At 39.9% G+C, this 15,916-nt stretch overlaps 1 protein-coding gene across 9 annotated transcripts in view; it reads right to left on the bottom strand.

Moving 5' to 3' along the window:
- NBEA (neurobeachin) overlaps window positions 1–15,916 on the bottom strand; it is a 748,678-nt gene that overhangs the window by 85,742 nt on the left and 647,020 nt on the right. For 8 of the 9 annotated variants that reach the window (XM_067562991.1, XM_067562985.1, XM_067562986.1 and 5 more), the window contains one exon: window positions 13,205–13,324. In XM_067562991.1, the coding sequence (XP_067419092.1) occupies window positions 13,205–13,324 (120 nt within the window). Of the gene's footprint in view, window positions 1–12,116; window positions 12,190–13,204; window positions 13,325–15,916 lie in introns of those variants that run through there. The other variant, XM_067562990.1, reaches the window with a different exon arrangement.

The following is a 15,916-nucleotide window of genomic DNA, read 5'->3' as shown; positions in this document are numbered from 1 at the left end:
TGTAAATAAATCTTTAATCATACATTTCACATAATACTACATACAATATGTTAGATTTTTCAAAGATATTGCACCTAATCCATGGGATAGCATTAAGTGCAAATTACTGTTTGCTTTTTACAAACTGATCAAACTACCACAGCCTTATTTTCATTATCTCAATGTGAAACAATTTAACTCCCGAGGAAACTGCCAGAGAGAAAGTTTGTCATAACTACAGTTTTTCAAATAAATACATATTGACATTTAAATGTCAGATGGCTATTTTCTGTGATTTAAGCACTATATTTTGTAAAATAGATTAAAATATATTTAAAAAATATTAAGTTTGCAGGTGGAAAAGTAGAGCAGGCTAATGTTGTGGGGTTTGTTTGTTCAGTTTTAGAATTTCAATTTACAAACCCAAATTGACAATTAAAAATTACCTGATTCATCCTCTCTCAAAATAAATCTCAAAATTCTAACAAAATATTAATAATATAAACTGTTAGACTTTTTATCAGTGTGATAAAGTATTTTAAAGAGTATGAATTTTCTTGAATGTTTGTACATTACATGAAAGCCAAAGCTATGGTAACATTCTAGCACACAATTTTACTGAATTTAAAGGAATGTCAGCATATAGTCATCATTTTTGAAGGATTTTTAATCTTTGCCATTTTAATTTGCTCTAACCAATAGGTTCTCAGCTCTGATACATTTAAAAAAAAAATTGAAACTGGTGTATTTACTATAGTTACACTTAATGTTACTACCAATTTTCAAAGATTTTACTTGTTTGAGAGGTATTTCATATTTAATACACATAATGGTGAATATCAGTAGAACCGATAAAAACTTTTATAGTGTGCCCATTGTATTATAAATGGAATTACATTAACAAGTAATCTCCTCCAAAAAGCCACATGTGGAAATACATGACTGGAATGAAGTTTTAGAGAAAACTGTTGCAAACTCTGATATAGTACGTGCATTAAGCATCAGTATTTATTGTATATACAGACATATTCATAAAGAATCTTTGCCTCTTTACATGCTTTATTTTCATCTCACCTCAGTCCAATGCCTTTCAGATCTGCTGTGTAAAGAAGCAAGCGAACGTGGATGTTTAGATATTTCATACTGAGAAAGCTCCAATTAGTTCTAATTTAGTTTTCTTCAATTGGAGATTTTTAAACTCTACTCCCTCCCTAATATTTGAAGACTAAAATACAATATCTTAAGAACGTGCCAGCAAGACTAACCATCTAAATTAAAGAATAAAAATTCTGCAGGAGTACTTGATCAAAATGGGCCAAAAGTATGTAAAGAGATCCCAGCAGTAACAAACAGATCTCAAGTAATGTGATATTTCTAGAATTAATAATGGTTCAACTTCCTTTCCTCTTGTAGAATATACTTTGAGGACTTAGGAGAGATTTGTCCTGATGTTATGGCATTAAGAAATGCAGTTCAATAAGATCTGAAGCCATAAACAACAGCAACAATTAGCTGCTACACCCATTCTTGATTTATCACTAAGAAACAGACTTCAGAGATGGAAAGGTACTAGAGGGTCAACTAGTCCATCCTCTTGCCAATTCATGATTGCTCTAAAATATATTTTCTAGTGTTTTGCCCAGTCTTCTAAGAAATAGGGCCTTGTACTACTTCCACAGAGTCTCTGTGGCACAATCAAATACATTTCACTAGTCAGCAAATTCTCATATTATGTTACCCAAATATTCCTTTTATGAATTTCATCCCATTACTCTTAATTATATCTCTTTGCCCATGAGAATTTCCCCTTTTTCTCTGAAGTTTGCACTCTTCATCTAGAGTATTTGGATATGTTATCATGTCCCTCCCTCTAGATGTCACTTAGCCTCCTTCTAGATGTCACATATACATTTCTTTTAACTTATCTCTGTAAATCAATCTGTCCAGCTCCTTAACCATTTTACTGCTCTTCTCAGTACTTCATCTAGTTTGTCTACATATTTCCATTAATGAATTGTCCAGCAATAAAAGCAGTAAACAGATGCTTTATTCTCTTTATAAAAGACCTTTTCTCTAGAAATATGGTCTGTGTAACAGAATTGAAAGAAAAAAAGGAACTTTGATACAGTGATATGTGAGCTATTATAAAACTAGACTTATAACTAGGCTTCATTAAAAACCCTTTGCCATCCTATTGAACTGGACAAAGTCTTTGGACCAGGAAACTCAATATCATATAACAAGGAGTTTATAAACAGTGTTTATGCTAAGGAAATGTTTTGTATAGTAATATTGGCTTTGTGTAAGTATACTATAAATACAATAGGTACAGCAATATACTGAATAGTGGTACCAAATATGCAGTAAGTCTGTGCCAAAGTATTTCTAATCTAACTGTAAAAGCCTTTTATCACTAAACTATCAAACTAGTGTATTGTCAGTGACTGAATATGCTCCTGCTTAAAGTATCATCATATTCACAAACTATCTGAAACACATATCAAGTCAATATGTAATTTTAATATAATTTGAATATTACAGGGAAATTCTACTTAAACTAAAAATGGAAAAAAATCAGAATTCCAGATCTGAAAACCTTGAATTCTGGGTAAGTTTTGGTCCTGACTTCGCAGATGGCTATCATCTCTATAAGGGGTTGAGCCAAAACTCTAATCCCACTCCCTCCCTGTTTCCTGGATTTTGTGGGAAATTTCATTTTGAGTCCAAATCCAAACTTTCCAACTCACAGGCCTTCTCTTAAATACATAAATAAGATTCCCAAAACATAGTGAAAGTCTGTAAGAAATATTTGAATATTTTGCATAAGCATTAATAATATTTTTTCATAAGGACATGCCAGCAAAAGTAGTTTAACCATAAAGTTACTGGAAACTAAAACAGACTTAATAGTAAAAGAAAAACTGGAATACTAAACATTACATTTTCAAAGCATCTTTATGGGGTTTTTGCCCCATAATTTCCATTTGCCTTTAATTTGGGAGTTGTATACCTAAAACTCTATGCAATTCTATGAAATTTTAGGTGGCAAACAAAAAATATCCCTATTTTGAAATGCATTATGTTTTCTATATACTAGAAGAAAAGATTACTCACTCTGTGCAGTAACTGTGGTTCTTTGAAATGTGTGTCCTCACTGGAGCTCCACTTCAGGGGCAGATGCGCCTCTCAAGCCCTTGATCACAGGTCTTTTTGTTGAGTGTGTGTTGGGCCCACACGTGTCCTATACATCCTCATGCAGTGTACCGATGCTATATCAGGCTTCACAGGTGAGCCATGCTCAGTTCCTTCTCTATCCAAACTTCCCACAGAGAACAGTGCAAAGCAGAGGGAAAGAGGTGGGTAATGGAGCACCCACAGAGAGACACATCTTGAAGAAAAAGTTACTGCACGGAGGGAGTAACCTTTTCTTCTTCTCTGAGTTGTGTTCTTATGGATGCTCCACTTCAGGTTACTCCCAAGCAGTATATCCCAGGGAGGAGGGAGCTTTGGAATTGAGTCCAGAACTGACGTTAGAACTGCATTATCCAGTGCCACATCAGATCTAGCAGCATGGATCAAGACACACTGCTTAGAAAATGTATTTATTGAAGTTAGTTACATATCTCAGATACTAGAATATTTTTGAGTAATCCATGGATGTTGCTTGTGACCTGGTAGAGTGCACTACCATCCTGTGGGAGGGTTGAGAACTGGCTTCATCATATCAAGCAACAACAACATACCCAGAGATCCACCTAAACAATCTGTGGGTGGAGATCAGTGGCTCTTGGATCTGTCTGCAACGGAAACAAACAGTATTAGGCGACTTCTGAAGTTGCTTGGTTCTATCTAGATAAAAGACCAGGAACTGTCTGACATCTAAAGTATGAAGAGCTCTCCTGTTGAGACAAGGTTTGGGGGGTGTGGGAGAAGAAACACCAGTAGATGAATGGTTTGGTTAAGATGAAAGTTTGATAATACCTTAAATAAAAATTCAGGATGTGATTGTAAAGAAACTTTGTCTTTGAAGAATACCATAAAGAGAGATCTGTCATTAAGGCCTCAATTTCTCTGACTCTGTAGGCCAACATTGAGCTATTGGTAACATGGTAGCTATTATAAAAATACCCTAAGTGGATAAGTGAAGCAAAAAACACTTTGCCATTGGTTTGACTGGAGGTCTTGAGAGGGATTTAAGTACCAAGTTGAGATCCCATATTGGGAGGGACTTGCGGGTAAAGGTTCATCACATCCTTAATAAACCTTGAAGGAACAGGGTAAGCAAATATAGAAAAGCCTTCTACCTGGAACATGAAAAGCTGATACTGAGACCAAATGAACCTTGATTGATCTAACTGATCATTCTGATTTCTTTCAGTCCAAAAGGTTAACTCAGGATAGCTGAGAGAGATGAGTATTCGGATACGAGCTGCAGGCATTAAAACCAATGGCTGCATCTCTTCCATTTTGGTAGAGGAGTGATTTGGGTTGACTCCTTTCTGTTGATCAGAAACTGGTAACTCTACAAACCACCAAGGACCCATACCCTGAGCAGAGGACCCCCTATGTAGGGGTGACATACATGACTTATGTTTTGGGAGAGGAGATGGGGAATGATCAGAAGTTTGATTGCTGGGTAAATGGACATGTGAAGGAAATAAGGATACCAAGCTTTTATTGTCCAAGCTGGGACTATAAGGATAATCCTTGCTTTATCCTGTCTCATCTTATTTATCATTGTCAGTATTAGCAGTGTTGGAAGGAATGCATAGATTAGGCCTACAAGATAGTAGAAAGACATCCCCAAGAGAGTGATAGCTTAGACGTCCTCTTGAAGAAAACACATGACACTTCTTCCTGGAGGTAGTGAAGAGATCCACTTCTGGTAGTCCCCAAGTTTGGAATATACCACAGAGAATTAGGAAGTCCAGTTCCCACCCATAGTTCTGAGAGAAACATCTGCTGAAAGCATCAGTTCTGATATTCTGGGCTCCAGGGAGGAAAACAGCTGAAATATGGATCTGATGGGCTATACACACTTCCATAGCTTTACTGCTTTGACGGACAGAGGTGGATCCTGCTCCCCCTTGCTTGTTGATATAGAACATGCAGGCTTCATTGTCAATCATGATTTTGATTGATTTGCTCCTGATGAGGGGTAGAAAATGAAGACAGGCATTCCTGACTGCTCAGAGTTCCAAAAGTTTGATGTAGATACTGGTTTCCGAGGTGACCACCTTCTATGAGCTATGAGAGTAGCCAGATGAGATTCCGCCTCTTAACAGGGATCATTGTCACAGTGATCGTCAGAGTTGGATGAAGGAAATTAATGCCTGCACCAACACTGAGTTGATCTTTTCACCAATCTAGGGAGTCCTTTACCTGAAGGGGAACTGAGACTTGTTTGTCTAAGCTGTCTCTGATCAGTGAGCAGACCTTTTTGAGCCACTTCTGCAAGTAATGGAGGTGTAATCTTGCATGAGGGTAACAAAGTTACAAGCTGACATTTGACCCAAGAGCTGTATACAGTTTCTTAGAGAAGTACAAGGACTCCCTTAAATGACCATGACCAGATTTAATAATGTTATGAATCTGTCCCTGTGGAGATAGGCCCTGGCTGTCAATGAATCCTAGGATGCCCTTATGAAGTGTATTTTCTATATAGGGCTTAACATGATTTTCTTACATTGAGCTGAAAATCCAATTTCAGGAAAAGAGAAAGGGCTATCTGAGTGGATGACAGTAGTGCTTCATATGATTGGCCCTTGATCACCTAGTCATCAAGTTATGAGAAAACTAAAATTGCTTCCTGATGAAGGTAAGCGCCACTACCGCTAGGACCTTTGAGAACACCCTTGGAGCCAAGGAGAGACCAAACGAAAGTAGTTCGTATTGAAAATGATCTTAGCCTATAGCAAAGTGTAGGTATTTTCTGTGAAATGGATGTATCACTACATGGAAATAAGCATCTAGTAGGCTGAGGACCAAAATCCAATCTCCTGACTCTAGAGAAGGGATTATAAACTGCCAAAGTCACCATCCTCAACTTTTGAGACTTTACAGATTTAGTACTCTTAAATCCAAAATTGATCTCCATCATCCATATTTCTTTGGCAGGAGAAAATATAGATCCCTTTTCCCTTGTGAAGAGCTGGGCCCAAATCTAAAGTGGCTGAAGGGCACGATCCCCTGGGAGGCTAATATGAGGGGGAAAAGAATCCAAAAAAGCTGGCTGTATTTTAAAGAAACCTTATTGAGGGCACAGGAACAAACCACCCTGATGTGCAGAAAGAATAGCAAATATGGTAGGTGCCCAGCTTGGCTTAACAAAGAAGTCTTTGGTGAGCTTAAACACAAAAAAGAAGCTTACAAGAAGTGGAAGCTTGGTCAGATGAGTAAGGAAGATTATAAAAATACTGCTCCAACATGCAGGAATGCAATCAGGAAGGCCAAAGCGCAACTGGAGTTGAGGCTAGCAAGGGACGTGAAAGGGAAAAAGAAGGATTTCTACAGGTATATTACCAACAAGAGGAAGATTCGGGAAAATGTGGGCCCCTTACAGAATGGGGGAGGCAACCTATTGACAGAGGATGTGGAGAAAGCTGAGGTACTCAATGCCTTTTTTGCCTGTCTTCACAGACAAGGTCAGTCCCCAGACTACTGCACTGGGCAGCACAGAATGGGGAGGAGGTGAACATCCCTAAGTGCCGAAGGAACAGGTTCAGGACTATTTAGAAAGATTGGACATACACAAGTCCATGGAGCCAGATGCAATGCATCTGAGGGTGCTAAAGGAGTTGGCTGATGTGATTTCAGAGCCGTTGGCTATTATCATTGAAAGCTCGTGGCAACAGGGTGAGGTCCCTGATGATTGGAAAAAGGCAACTGTAAGTGCCCATCTTCAAGAAAAGGAAGAAAGAGGATCCAGGGAACTACAGACCGGTCAGCTTCACCTCAATCCCTGGAAAAATCATGGAGCAGGTCCTGAAGGAATCCATTTTAAGACACTTGGAAGAGAAGAAGGTGATCAGGAACAGTCAACATGGATTCGCCAAGTGCAAGTCATGCCTGACCAACCTGATTGCCTTCTATGAAGAGGTGACTGGCTCCATGGATATGGGGAAAGTGGTGGATGTGATATACCTTGACTTTAGCAAAGCTTTTGATACAGTCTCCCACAGTATTCTTATCAGCAAGTTAAAGAAGTATGGGTTGGACGAATGGACTATAAAATGGTTAGAGAGCTGGCAAGATCATCGGGCTCAACGAGTAGTGATCAAGGGCTCCATGTCTAGCTGGCAGTCGGTAACAAGCGGAGTTTCCCAGGGGTCGGTCCTGGGGCCGGTTTTGTTCAACATCTTCATTAATGATCTGGAGGACAGGGTAGATTGCACCCTCTGCAAGTTTGCAGATGACACTAAGATGGGGGGAGTGGTAGATACCCTGGAAGGTATGCATAGGATTCAGAGTGACCTAGCCAAATTGGAGGATTGGGCCAAAAGAAATCTGATGAGGTTCAACAAGGACAAGTGCAGAGTCCTCCACTTAGGAAGAAAGAATCCCATGCACAGCTACAGACTGGGGACCGACAGGCTAGTCAGCAGTTCTGCAGAAAAGGACCTGGGGGTTACAGTGGATAAGAAGCTGGATATGAGTCAGCAGTGTGCCCTGCTTGTCAAGAAGGCTAATAGCATATTGGGCTGCATTAGTAGGAGCATTGCCAACAGGTCATGGGAAATGATTATTCCCCTCTATTTGACATTGGTGAAGCTGCATTTGGAGTATTCTGTCCAGTTTTGGACCCTCTATTACAAAAAGGATGTGGACAAGTTGGAGAGTCCAGTGGAGGGCAACAAAAACGATTAGGGGACTGGAGCACAAGACTTATGAGGGGAAACTGAGGGAACTATGCTTGTTTAGTCTGCAAAAGAGAAGAATGAGGGGGGATTTGATAGCAGCCTTTAACTACCTGAAAGGGGGTTCCAGGAAGGATGGAGCTAGGCTGTTCTCGGTGGTGGCAGATGTCAGAACAAGGAGCAACGGTCTCAAGTTGTGGTGGGGGAGGTCTAGGTTGGATATTAGGAAAATGTTTTTCATTAGGAGGGTGGTGAAGCACTGGAATAGGTTACATAGGGAGGTCGTGGAATCTCCATCTTTAGAGGCTTTTAAAGTCTGACTTGACAAAGCCCTGGCTGGGATGATTTAGCTGAGGTTAGTCCTGCCTTGAGCAGGGGATTGGACTAGATGACCGCCTGAAGTCCCTTCCAACTATAATATTCTATGATTGTAAGAGTGATGGGGAAGAGGGATGGAATGGAAGGAAGGACAAAGTAGATGGCATATCCTGATGTTATGACTTCTATGACCCATCTGTCTGTGGTACTCTGCTTCCACGCCTGATGGAAATGAGAAAGTCAGTCTCCAAATCAGGGGAGGTAGGCATTTGAACCCTCGATCGATGAATCGAGAATTTTTGATGATGACTGGATACTTGCAGGACGAGAATGGGCAGTTCTCTTCCTCTGGAACTTACGTCTCTTGCTGTGGGATTTGGTGGTCTTTGAAACACTGAGAATTAAACCAAGCAAGATATCTGAACAGTTTGTGACCTACTATATCTTCTTTTATTCTTAGATGTATATATATCCAGAAATAGTAACTTTTAATGTGTGAAAAGACTCATCCATGGTCTCTGAAAGTAGCTTCAAACCATCGAAGGGGAGGTCTTCTATAGTGTTATGAACTTCTCTTGGGAACCCTTAGAGTTGGAGCCAGGATGCACTGCACATAACTATCACATAGAAATGGATCAGGCTGTGGCGTCTGTGGCATCTAAGGATGCCTAAAGCAATGTTCTGTCTAGTAACTGACTCTCAGCGATGATGGCCTGAACTTGTTCCCTTTGCTTTATGGAAGATGATCAATAAAATTGTAAATTTATTATAATTGTGAAATTATATTTAACCAAGACGGCTTTACAGTTTGTGAGCCAGCATAGCAAGGATCATGGATGAGCAGGACTTCTGTCCAAAGATGTCCAAGAGTTTTTGGTCATTATCCTATGGAGTAGACTTGCTTATCTTATTCGTTCACTGTATCCTTCACTAAAGAATTAGGTGGGGGGTGGAAGGAGGAAGACTAAAAATTCAGAGTCCTTGGAAGGGACATAATACCTTTTATCCACCTGTTTGCCAAGCAGTCTTTGCCAGGTTCAGGAGTGCTTCGTTAATAGATAAGGTAGCTCCAGATAGAGTTGCACATTATAAAATGTCAAGCAACTTGCATTGTGAACCCTTGACTCTGAGTATTTGAACACTATCTGCCATCTGTTTAATGAGGTCCTGAAATTGCTGGAAATCATTGGCCATAGATGGTGGTGGAGGCATGTCCACCTCAAATGGAGATGATGATGAGATAGGAGTCTGAGGAGTGGCTTCTTTATCTGCACTTGCCTCCTGTTCCTCAAATGTCTCCTTGTGATGGCATCTCCATTGAGAAGGAGGTGATTGAAAGTCACCATTGGAGCTGGTGGTCTGGCAAATTGTCTGCATGTAGCCCAGGGATCCCTGTATGGCCATTGCAGGAGCTCATATGGGAAATGGGGTGGTATCCTGTTTTGATCCCATCAGCCATGGTGTCGTCCACAAGAGTGTTCTCTATGGCTGTCAAACAGTCGATTCTAGTATAGATGTGTAGGGGAACCCTACACAAAGATGGACAAGACTGAAAGGAGGTCTCCTTCTTCCTCCTTGGTATCCTCCCATGGCACCATCAGATGAGAGGCACCAGCAGAAAATGGTGGTGAATCAGGTGAAACTGAAGAGTGATGGTAGTCTGGGAACCAGGATCTTGGTACTGAGAGGTGTTTGGTACCCAAAAGCAGTGGAGATTCCAGTTCATCTCCCACTGATAAGTCTTTCAAATACCTAAATTTTTGTTGTACCGTATGGAGGATCAGTACTAACTTAGTAGTCTACTTGGCTATCACAGCAGACAGTAACCTATATTTACAGCATACTGAAGTTACTGCCAATGATGTCTGACGCTTCTGTTTGCATGATACCAATGGCCCTGACTGGGTGGGTACTGATGATGGAGCTGTGCTCGATGGTACTCGTCTGGAGGCATTCTTATCCCCACTTTCCTTGTTATGTGTACATGATACTGAGGCTCAGTTGGAGCTGTGTTTGTCCTTCGAGCTCCAGGACTTTCCAGCCCCTCCAGTACCAAAGGAATCTTTTGCCTCTATGAGACATCTTGCTGAGAAGTCAAAGCTTCTGAGACCACCAAGCTAGTAGAGGACCGAGGTCTTTTGGAAGCAGGCTCCTTATGAACAGAATCAGAGCTCCTCTTCTTGGGAGCCTTCGCTGGTGTCTCCAGTGTCTTCCCCTTCATTGGGGAGACCTGAGATGAGGTTGAAAGGGCACTTGATCTCTTCAGAGACAGGTGTTCAGGGTGTCTCCAGCCCTGACTATGAAGCGGGGTGAAGGGAACTCTCCATCAGCAGCAGCCCCAACTTGATCTCACAGTTCTTTCTTGCTGTGGATTTAAGGGCCAGGTGGAAGTTACACTTCTGTAAAATGTGAGACTCTCCCAAGCAGCAGACACACTTAGGATTAGCCTAAACTAGAAGTGTTACAGAGGTAGAGCTGCACCAATGCAGCTGTGCCACTGTAGCGCTGCTAGTGCAGACACTCTACGACAATGGGAGAGAGCTCTTCCATCAGCATAACTCCATCTCCGTGAGAGGTGGTAGCTTCATAGCGCCAACATAGCAATGTCCACACCAGCGCTTAGGCCAGTATAACTTATGTTGCTCAGGGGGGTGGCTTTCTCACACCCCTGAGCAATATAAGTTATACAACATAAGGGCTAGTGTGTACAAGCCCTGAAAGCGGCCATTGCTTGCCGGGATAGCCTCCCAGCAAGACAGGGCAGTGTTTGAAACCTGGAGAGCCAGGCATGTCCCGCCAGGCAGGTAAGGCTACCTGAAGGGAGGGAGAAGAACAAAGTTAATTTTCTCACTACTTACCTATCTACTAATTACAAACTATCTAATGCAAAATTAATACTAAATATAACAACTATAAACAAGAACTCTAACACCAAAAGCAGATACACCAAGACTCTATATCATCCGTACACTGCTAATGAAAATGTTCTGATCATGCACGGCATATGCACACATGAAGTGAAGCACCCCAGAAACACTTCTCAAAGAAGAGGACCAATCCTTGATTCTGGCTGCAGCTTCACAATCTGGATGCAATCTACAACCACAAAAACTTAAGTCTTGGGCAGCCAGGTAGCTCTCACTTTGTGGCAAAATCCTAGATTTAGCCTCCTGCCTGTCATATACATTAGAGGTACTAAGACAACATTATGGAAAGCATTCCCTCTACAGTGACCTAGTGGGATGGATTCCTCCATAGCTGAATGACTGCCAGATTGCTGGGGAAAAGATTGAATTATTTGTGTGGCCCAAACTCATCAGTTTAGGCTGACATCTCTGAAACCTTGTGAAGTAACTTGAACCACAAAGCAGAGCAAATTTTATTCCTTGAACTTCCTGATAAGAGAACTGATTGGAATGCCCCAGTACATTGAAGTACCAAAATGGAAGTTATATATACATTATATCTGCTATTCCTGCTCTTTATAGGGATGAAAACATCTGTTTAATTTTGGTAGTAACTTACATCAATAGGCACATATAAACTCATGCTTCAGGACACCACCATAAAAGTTTTTTTGTGTGTTTCTGACTTCAACATGTTTCAAGTCTCTATTTATTTTACCAAGACGGATAAATATTATCACCAATCACAGGTGGGGAAACAGACACAGAAGATAATTTGCCCAAGGTTACACACAAAGAACAAGAAACAAACTGTGTAAATTGAAATATTTGAGGACATAATCAATGTAGGCTGGGTTTACTTGAAAGGACAAAAACAAAAAATTTATACACTTTAAATCCGAAGAAACTGCTACAAATTTTATACAGAAGAAGCTCATTTGAATTCCAACCCAACAGGCGCTGGCTGTGTTCCTCACTTTGTACTATAAGTGTAATATTGATAATATGTTAAACATCATTGACATCCAATGAAACTCACACAACAACAATACAATGAGGTGGAAGAAGCTTAGTTTATTTGTTTCCTCAAGTTAAGGCAGAAATCCAATCCATAAAGAATGTTGTTGTACCTAGATTTGTAGAATAAATGGTATATAAGATCACACATTCTTCTGAGACTCTTGTAACATTCATGCAAAAAAGAGGTTCAAAATAAAAATAAAATAGCAACTCTATATTGCTTTTCTTTTGTCAGGTCAAGTCAGATGCCTAATGTTAATGTAACCTTGGTGTTTATACTTAATCATCTGAGTGGCAGTAATGGAACAATAAAACCTACTTAAAAATTGCTTTAAAAAGAAAAGCATGCACAATTAATATGGATGCTCCAGCCTTTGAATATAACCTTATTACTAGAGAAAATGAGAACCAGGAAAGGATCTTATTGTTCAAAATACTGGAAGATATGGGTTTCCTTTTGACAAGGTCCCACGTAGACGTACAATAACCCTTCATATTTAACAATAAGTAAGTAATAACGACAGTAAAATTACCCTGCTCACCAGCTGTTTCTGTATATTGTGTAGATGTTGGTTTAATCTAACGCGTATTGTTGCATAATATCCCCAGGCACAGTCAAGTAAAGGCTAAAGCTGTACAAAAAAGCCTACATTTTAAATGGGTCTTGTCATTAATGCTTTATTCATTGCCCCAGGCAATGTAAACCCAGAGCTAGGCGAGCTATAACAATATGACACTTTAAGGTCAAATCCAATTTCTGCTGCATTTTATGGACTGGGCCAAATATTGAGTTAACAGCAGGAAAGAACAATTTATTGGGCTTTTCTTCATCTTCTGATTAACTGATCTAAATTAGATCAGATTTTTTTTGTAGAAACAAAACATCTTTTAAACCCTCAACATCATAGAATCGTTGATTGTTTTCTATTATGGCAATAATATTTTCTAACATTCACCTTCTTCTTAAAGAGTGTATAATATACTGGATTTTTATATGAGGGTACTAAACACAAAAAGCTTCTATGAGCACATGCAAAACAAAACATCAGAAATGAAAATGCATCAACTACAGCTCCACATTACTCAACACATTAAATGAATTAATATATATAATATTAAACCTACCTTCACATCTGAAGTGTCTCTTTGGCTGTTTCTCCAAGATCTTGCCACTGAAGAGAAGGTTCGATCTGGATGGTCAAATTTTGCATCATTTGCATTAAGAAAGAATGTCGTGAAGGGCTCCTATGACCAAACAAATGAATACACATGCAATAAGAATTCTGCAGAATGGATCACACAGCAGTTTCCTAATTAAATGAGAGAAAATTTTAAGTTTAAAATGTAAATTAAAACTTAATTATAAAATTAAATAATTAAATTGGCACCTCACTTCTACACACACGCACACATATACTTACTCTCTTGATGCATCTACTACTGCTAATGAATTTTGCGCCATAAAAATCTGACTGCTGGAAAGGAAGGATATAATATTGCATACACTGTCATAAGAATAATGTTGCCATGATCAGTGTCAGGCAGGTATGCTTTGGTTCTACATCCATTGAAATCAGCATAAGCACTCTATTTGTTACATATATTCCTATGCCTGGTCTGCTCAGCACAAGACTGTGCATTCAAATTTGATCACATTAAGGCACCACCAAAGTTTTTTTTTTTTTTTTTTTTTTTTAATATAATGCCCCAGCCCACTCCTGTTTTCTTCTCAGTTGGTAGGATTGGATGGGAATATGATGATTCTTTTTGACAGGTGACTAATATAGGGGAATCTGACTTTATTGTTATTTTTTGGGCAGCTGATTGAATGAGCTATGGATTTTATTTTGCTCTATGACTCTTTGTTCAGATACCATGATAATGAGTGAAATATAAAGATAAATAGTTCAGAGATGAGAAAGGGCACTAATAATCAATATAAATGAAGGCCATTTTATTTTCGATATTATGATACTATGAACAGCTTTTATACGCACTAACAAACTAGAATTCCATACTTTCAAGAAATATGCTACCCTTAGTAGGGTTTTATTCTATTTGTTATCAATAAGCTGTCTATGCTGTGGAACTTGCATCAGAACAAGTCTTGTGTAGAACTGTAACTGTGTAACCTATATACACATCTCCCTAATTGCCCACTTATTGTCTGTGCCTCTGACTTGTGTCATATCAACCATGAGATGAAACAGCAACTATTGAATTTAAACATTTTTAAATCTGCAGAAACAGATAATGTGCACCCCAGAGTATTAAAAGCATTGAATGAGGAGTGCTCAGAACCATTACTATTGATTTTTAGCAAATGTTGGAGCACTGGGGAAGTTCCAGAGGACTACAAAAAAGCCAATGTTGTGCCAATATTTAAATAAGGCAAATGGGATGACCCAAGAAACTATAGGCCAATTAACCTGACATGACATGAACAGGCTAATATAGGACACAATCAATAAAAATTAAAAGATAGTAGCATAATCAGTGACATTCAGCTTGGTTTTATGGAAAGTAGTACTTGTCAAACAAACGTTATTTTTTGAAGATATCACAAATGTGGTTGAGAAAGTAACTGTTCAATATGATATACTTAGATTTCAGTAAGGCATTTGATTTAGTCCCTGTGATGGGGCGTACACCCCACACTGACCCTGAAAGAGTTGAATTAGGCCAGGTGGGCCCAATCAGCCAATTAAGCTGCAAACAGGACATTTAGGCTGCATGTAGGGTGCTAATTAGAAGGAAACTCGTCTGTGAGTGAGCAGGCAGGGCTTCCATAAAGCCAGGAGACTGGCAATGGTGAAGGGTTGGGGGAGGTGTCAGGGAGGAAGCCTGCAATCTCTCTCGCTCAGGTAAGGGAGAAGAAAGGAAGGGGGGATAGGAACCTCTGAGGAAGAGTTTACCTAGCAGACCAAACAAAGAGGTCTGACTAGGAAGGCTAGTGAAGAAGAAGCTTAAAAAAAGTATTGTAGGATATAGTCCAGGGAAGAGAACAGTAAGATCAGTAAAGACCCAGACCTTAATTGCTTGCTGTAGCGCCCTGGACCAGAACCCAGAGCAGAGGGTGGGTCGGGGTTACCCTACCATCTACTGCAGAGTGGTATTGCTTGGGGCAGTGAACAGAAACTGCGGGAGTGACATAGTCAGGGCAGCGGCGTGAGGACTGCCTGGCACTACTTGTGCAGAGACTTTAAAACACTCCCTCGGAAGAGGAATCCCAATGTGACCTGGCCAGAGGGTCGAGTTACAAAGCTGTCCTGAGATGCCATGAGAGGGAGGAGAGCTGCATCAGGGAAACAGAAGAAAGGGGCACTGAGCCAGGTTGCACTAATATTCAGAATCACCAGAAGGGGGTGTCACCAGCGGTGAGTGACCCCTTCATGACATTCTGAAAAAAACATTTGTCACAATACACAAATGATGTAGCCTATGTTAAATGGATTAAAAATGGTTTTTTAATTGTAAAAAGTAAATGAGGCAGTGTCATGCAATTGGCAGGCGGGGAGGGGGACAGGGGAGGAGAAAAAGCTTTTCGGCTCAATGGTATTCAATATCTTTATGAATGAACTGGAAAAAACAAAATTTCTGATGAAATTTGTAGATGACACAAAAATAGGTTGTGGGGCAGGTCAGTTAAACTTGGTAAGGTGGGCTCCTTAGAACACATGTTTTTAAACACTGCCTAATGCGAGGTCATAGCTCAAGGAATTAAAAATAAAAGCTAAACTTATAAAACGGAGGATGTTTGGTGATCATTGCAACACTCAAGAATGAAAGATTGTACAAAAATGGAAGAATAGACTTGTGGCCATAATAGGGCAGTGG

This window comes from Emydura macquarii, unplaced genomic scaffold (genome assembly GCF_026122565.2).
Source record: "Emydura macquarii macquarii isolate MOO-44397 ecotype Brisbane River unplaced genomic scaffold, CSIRO-AGI_Emac_v2 contig_2473, whole genome shotgun sequence".
NCBI classification, from domain to species: Eukaryota; Metazoa; Chordata; order Testudines; family Chelidae; genus Emydura; species Emydura macquarii.
Note: the sequence above shows the minus strand (reverse complement) of the source record. Positions and strands in the feature narration are given on the sequence as shown.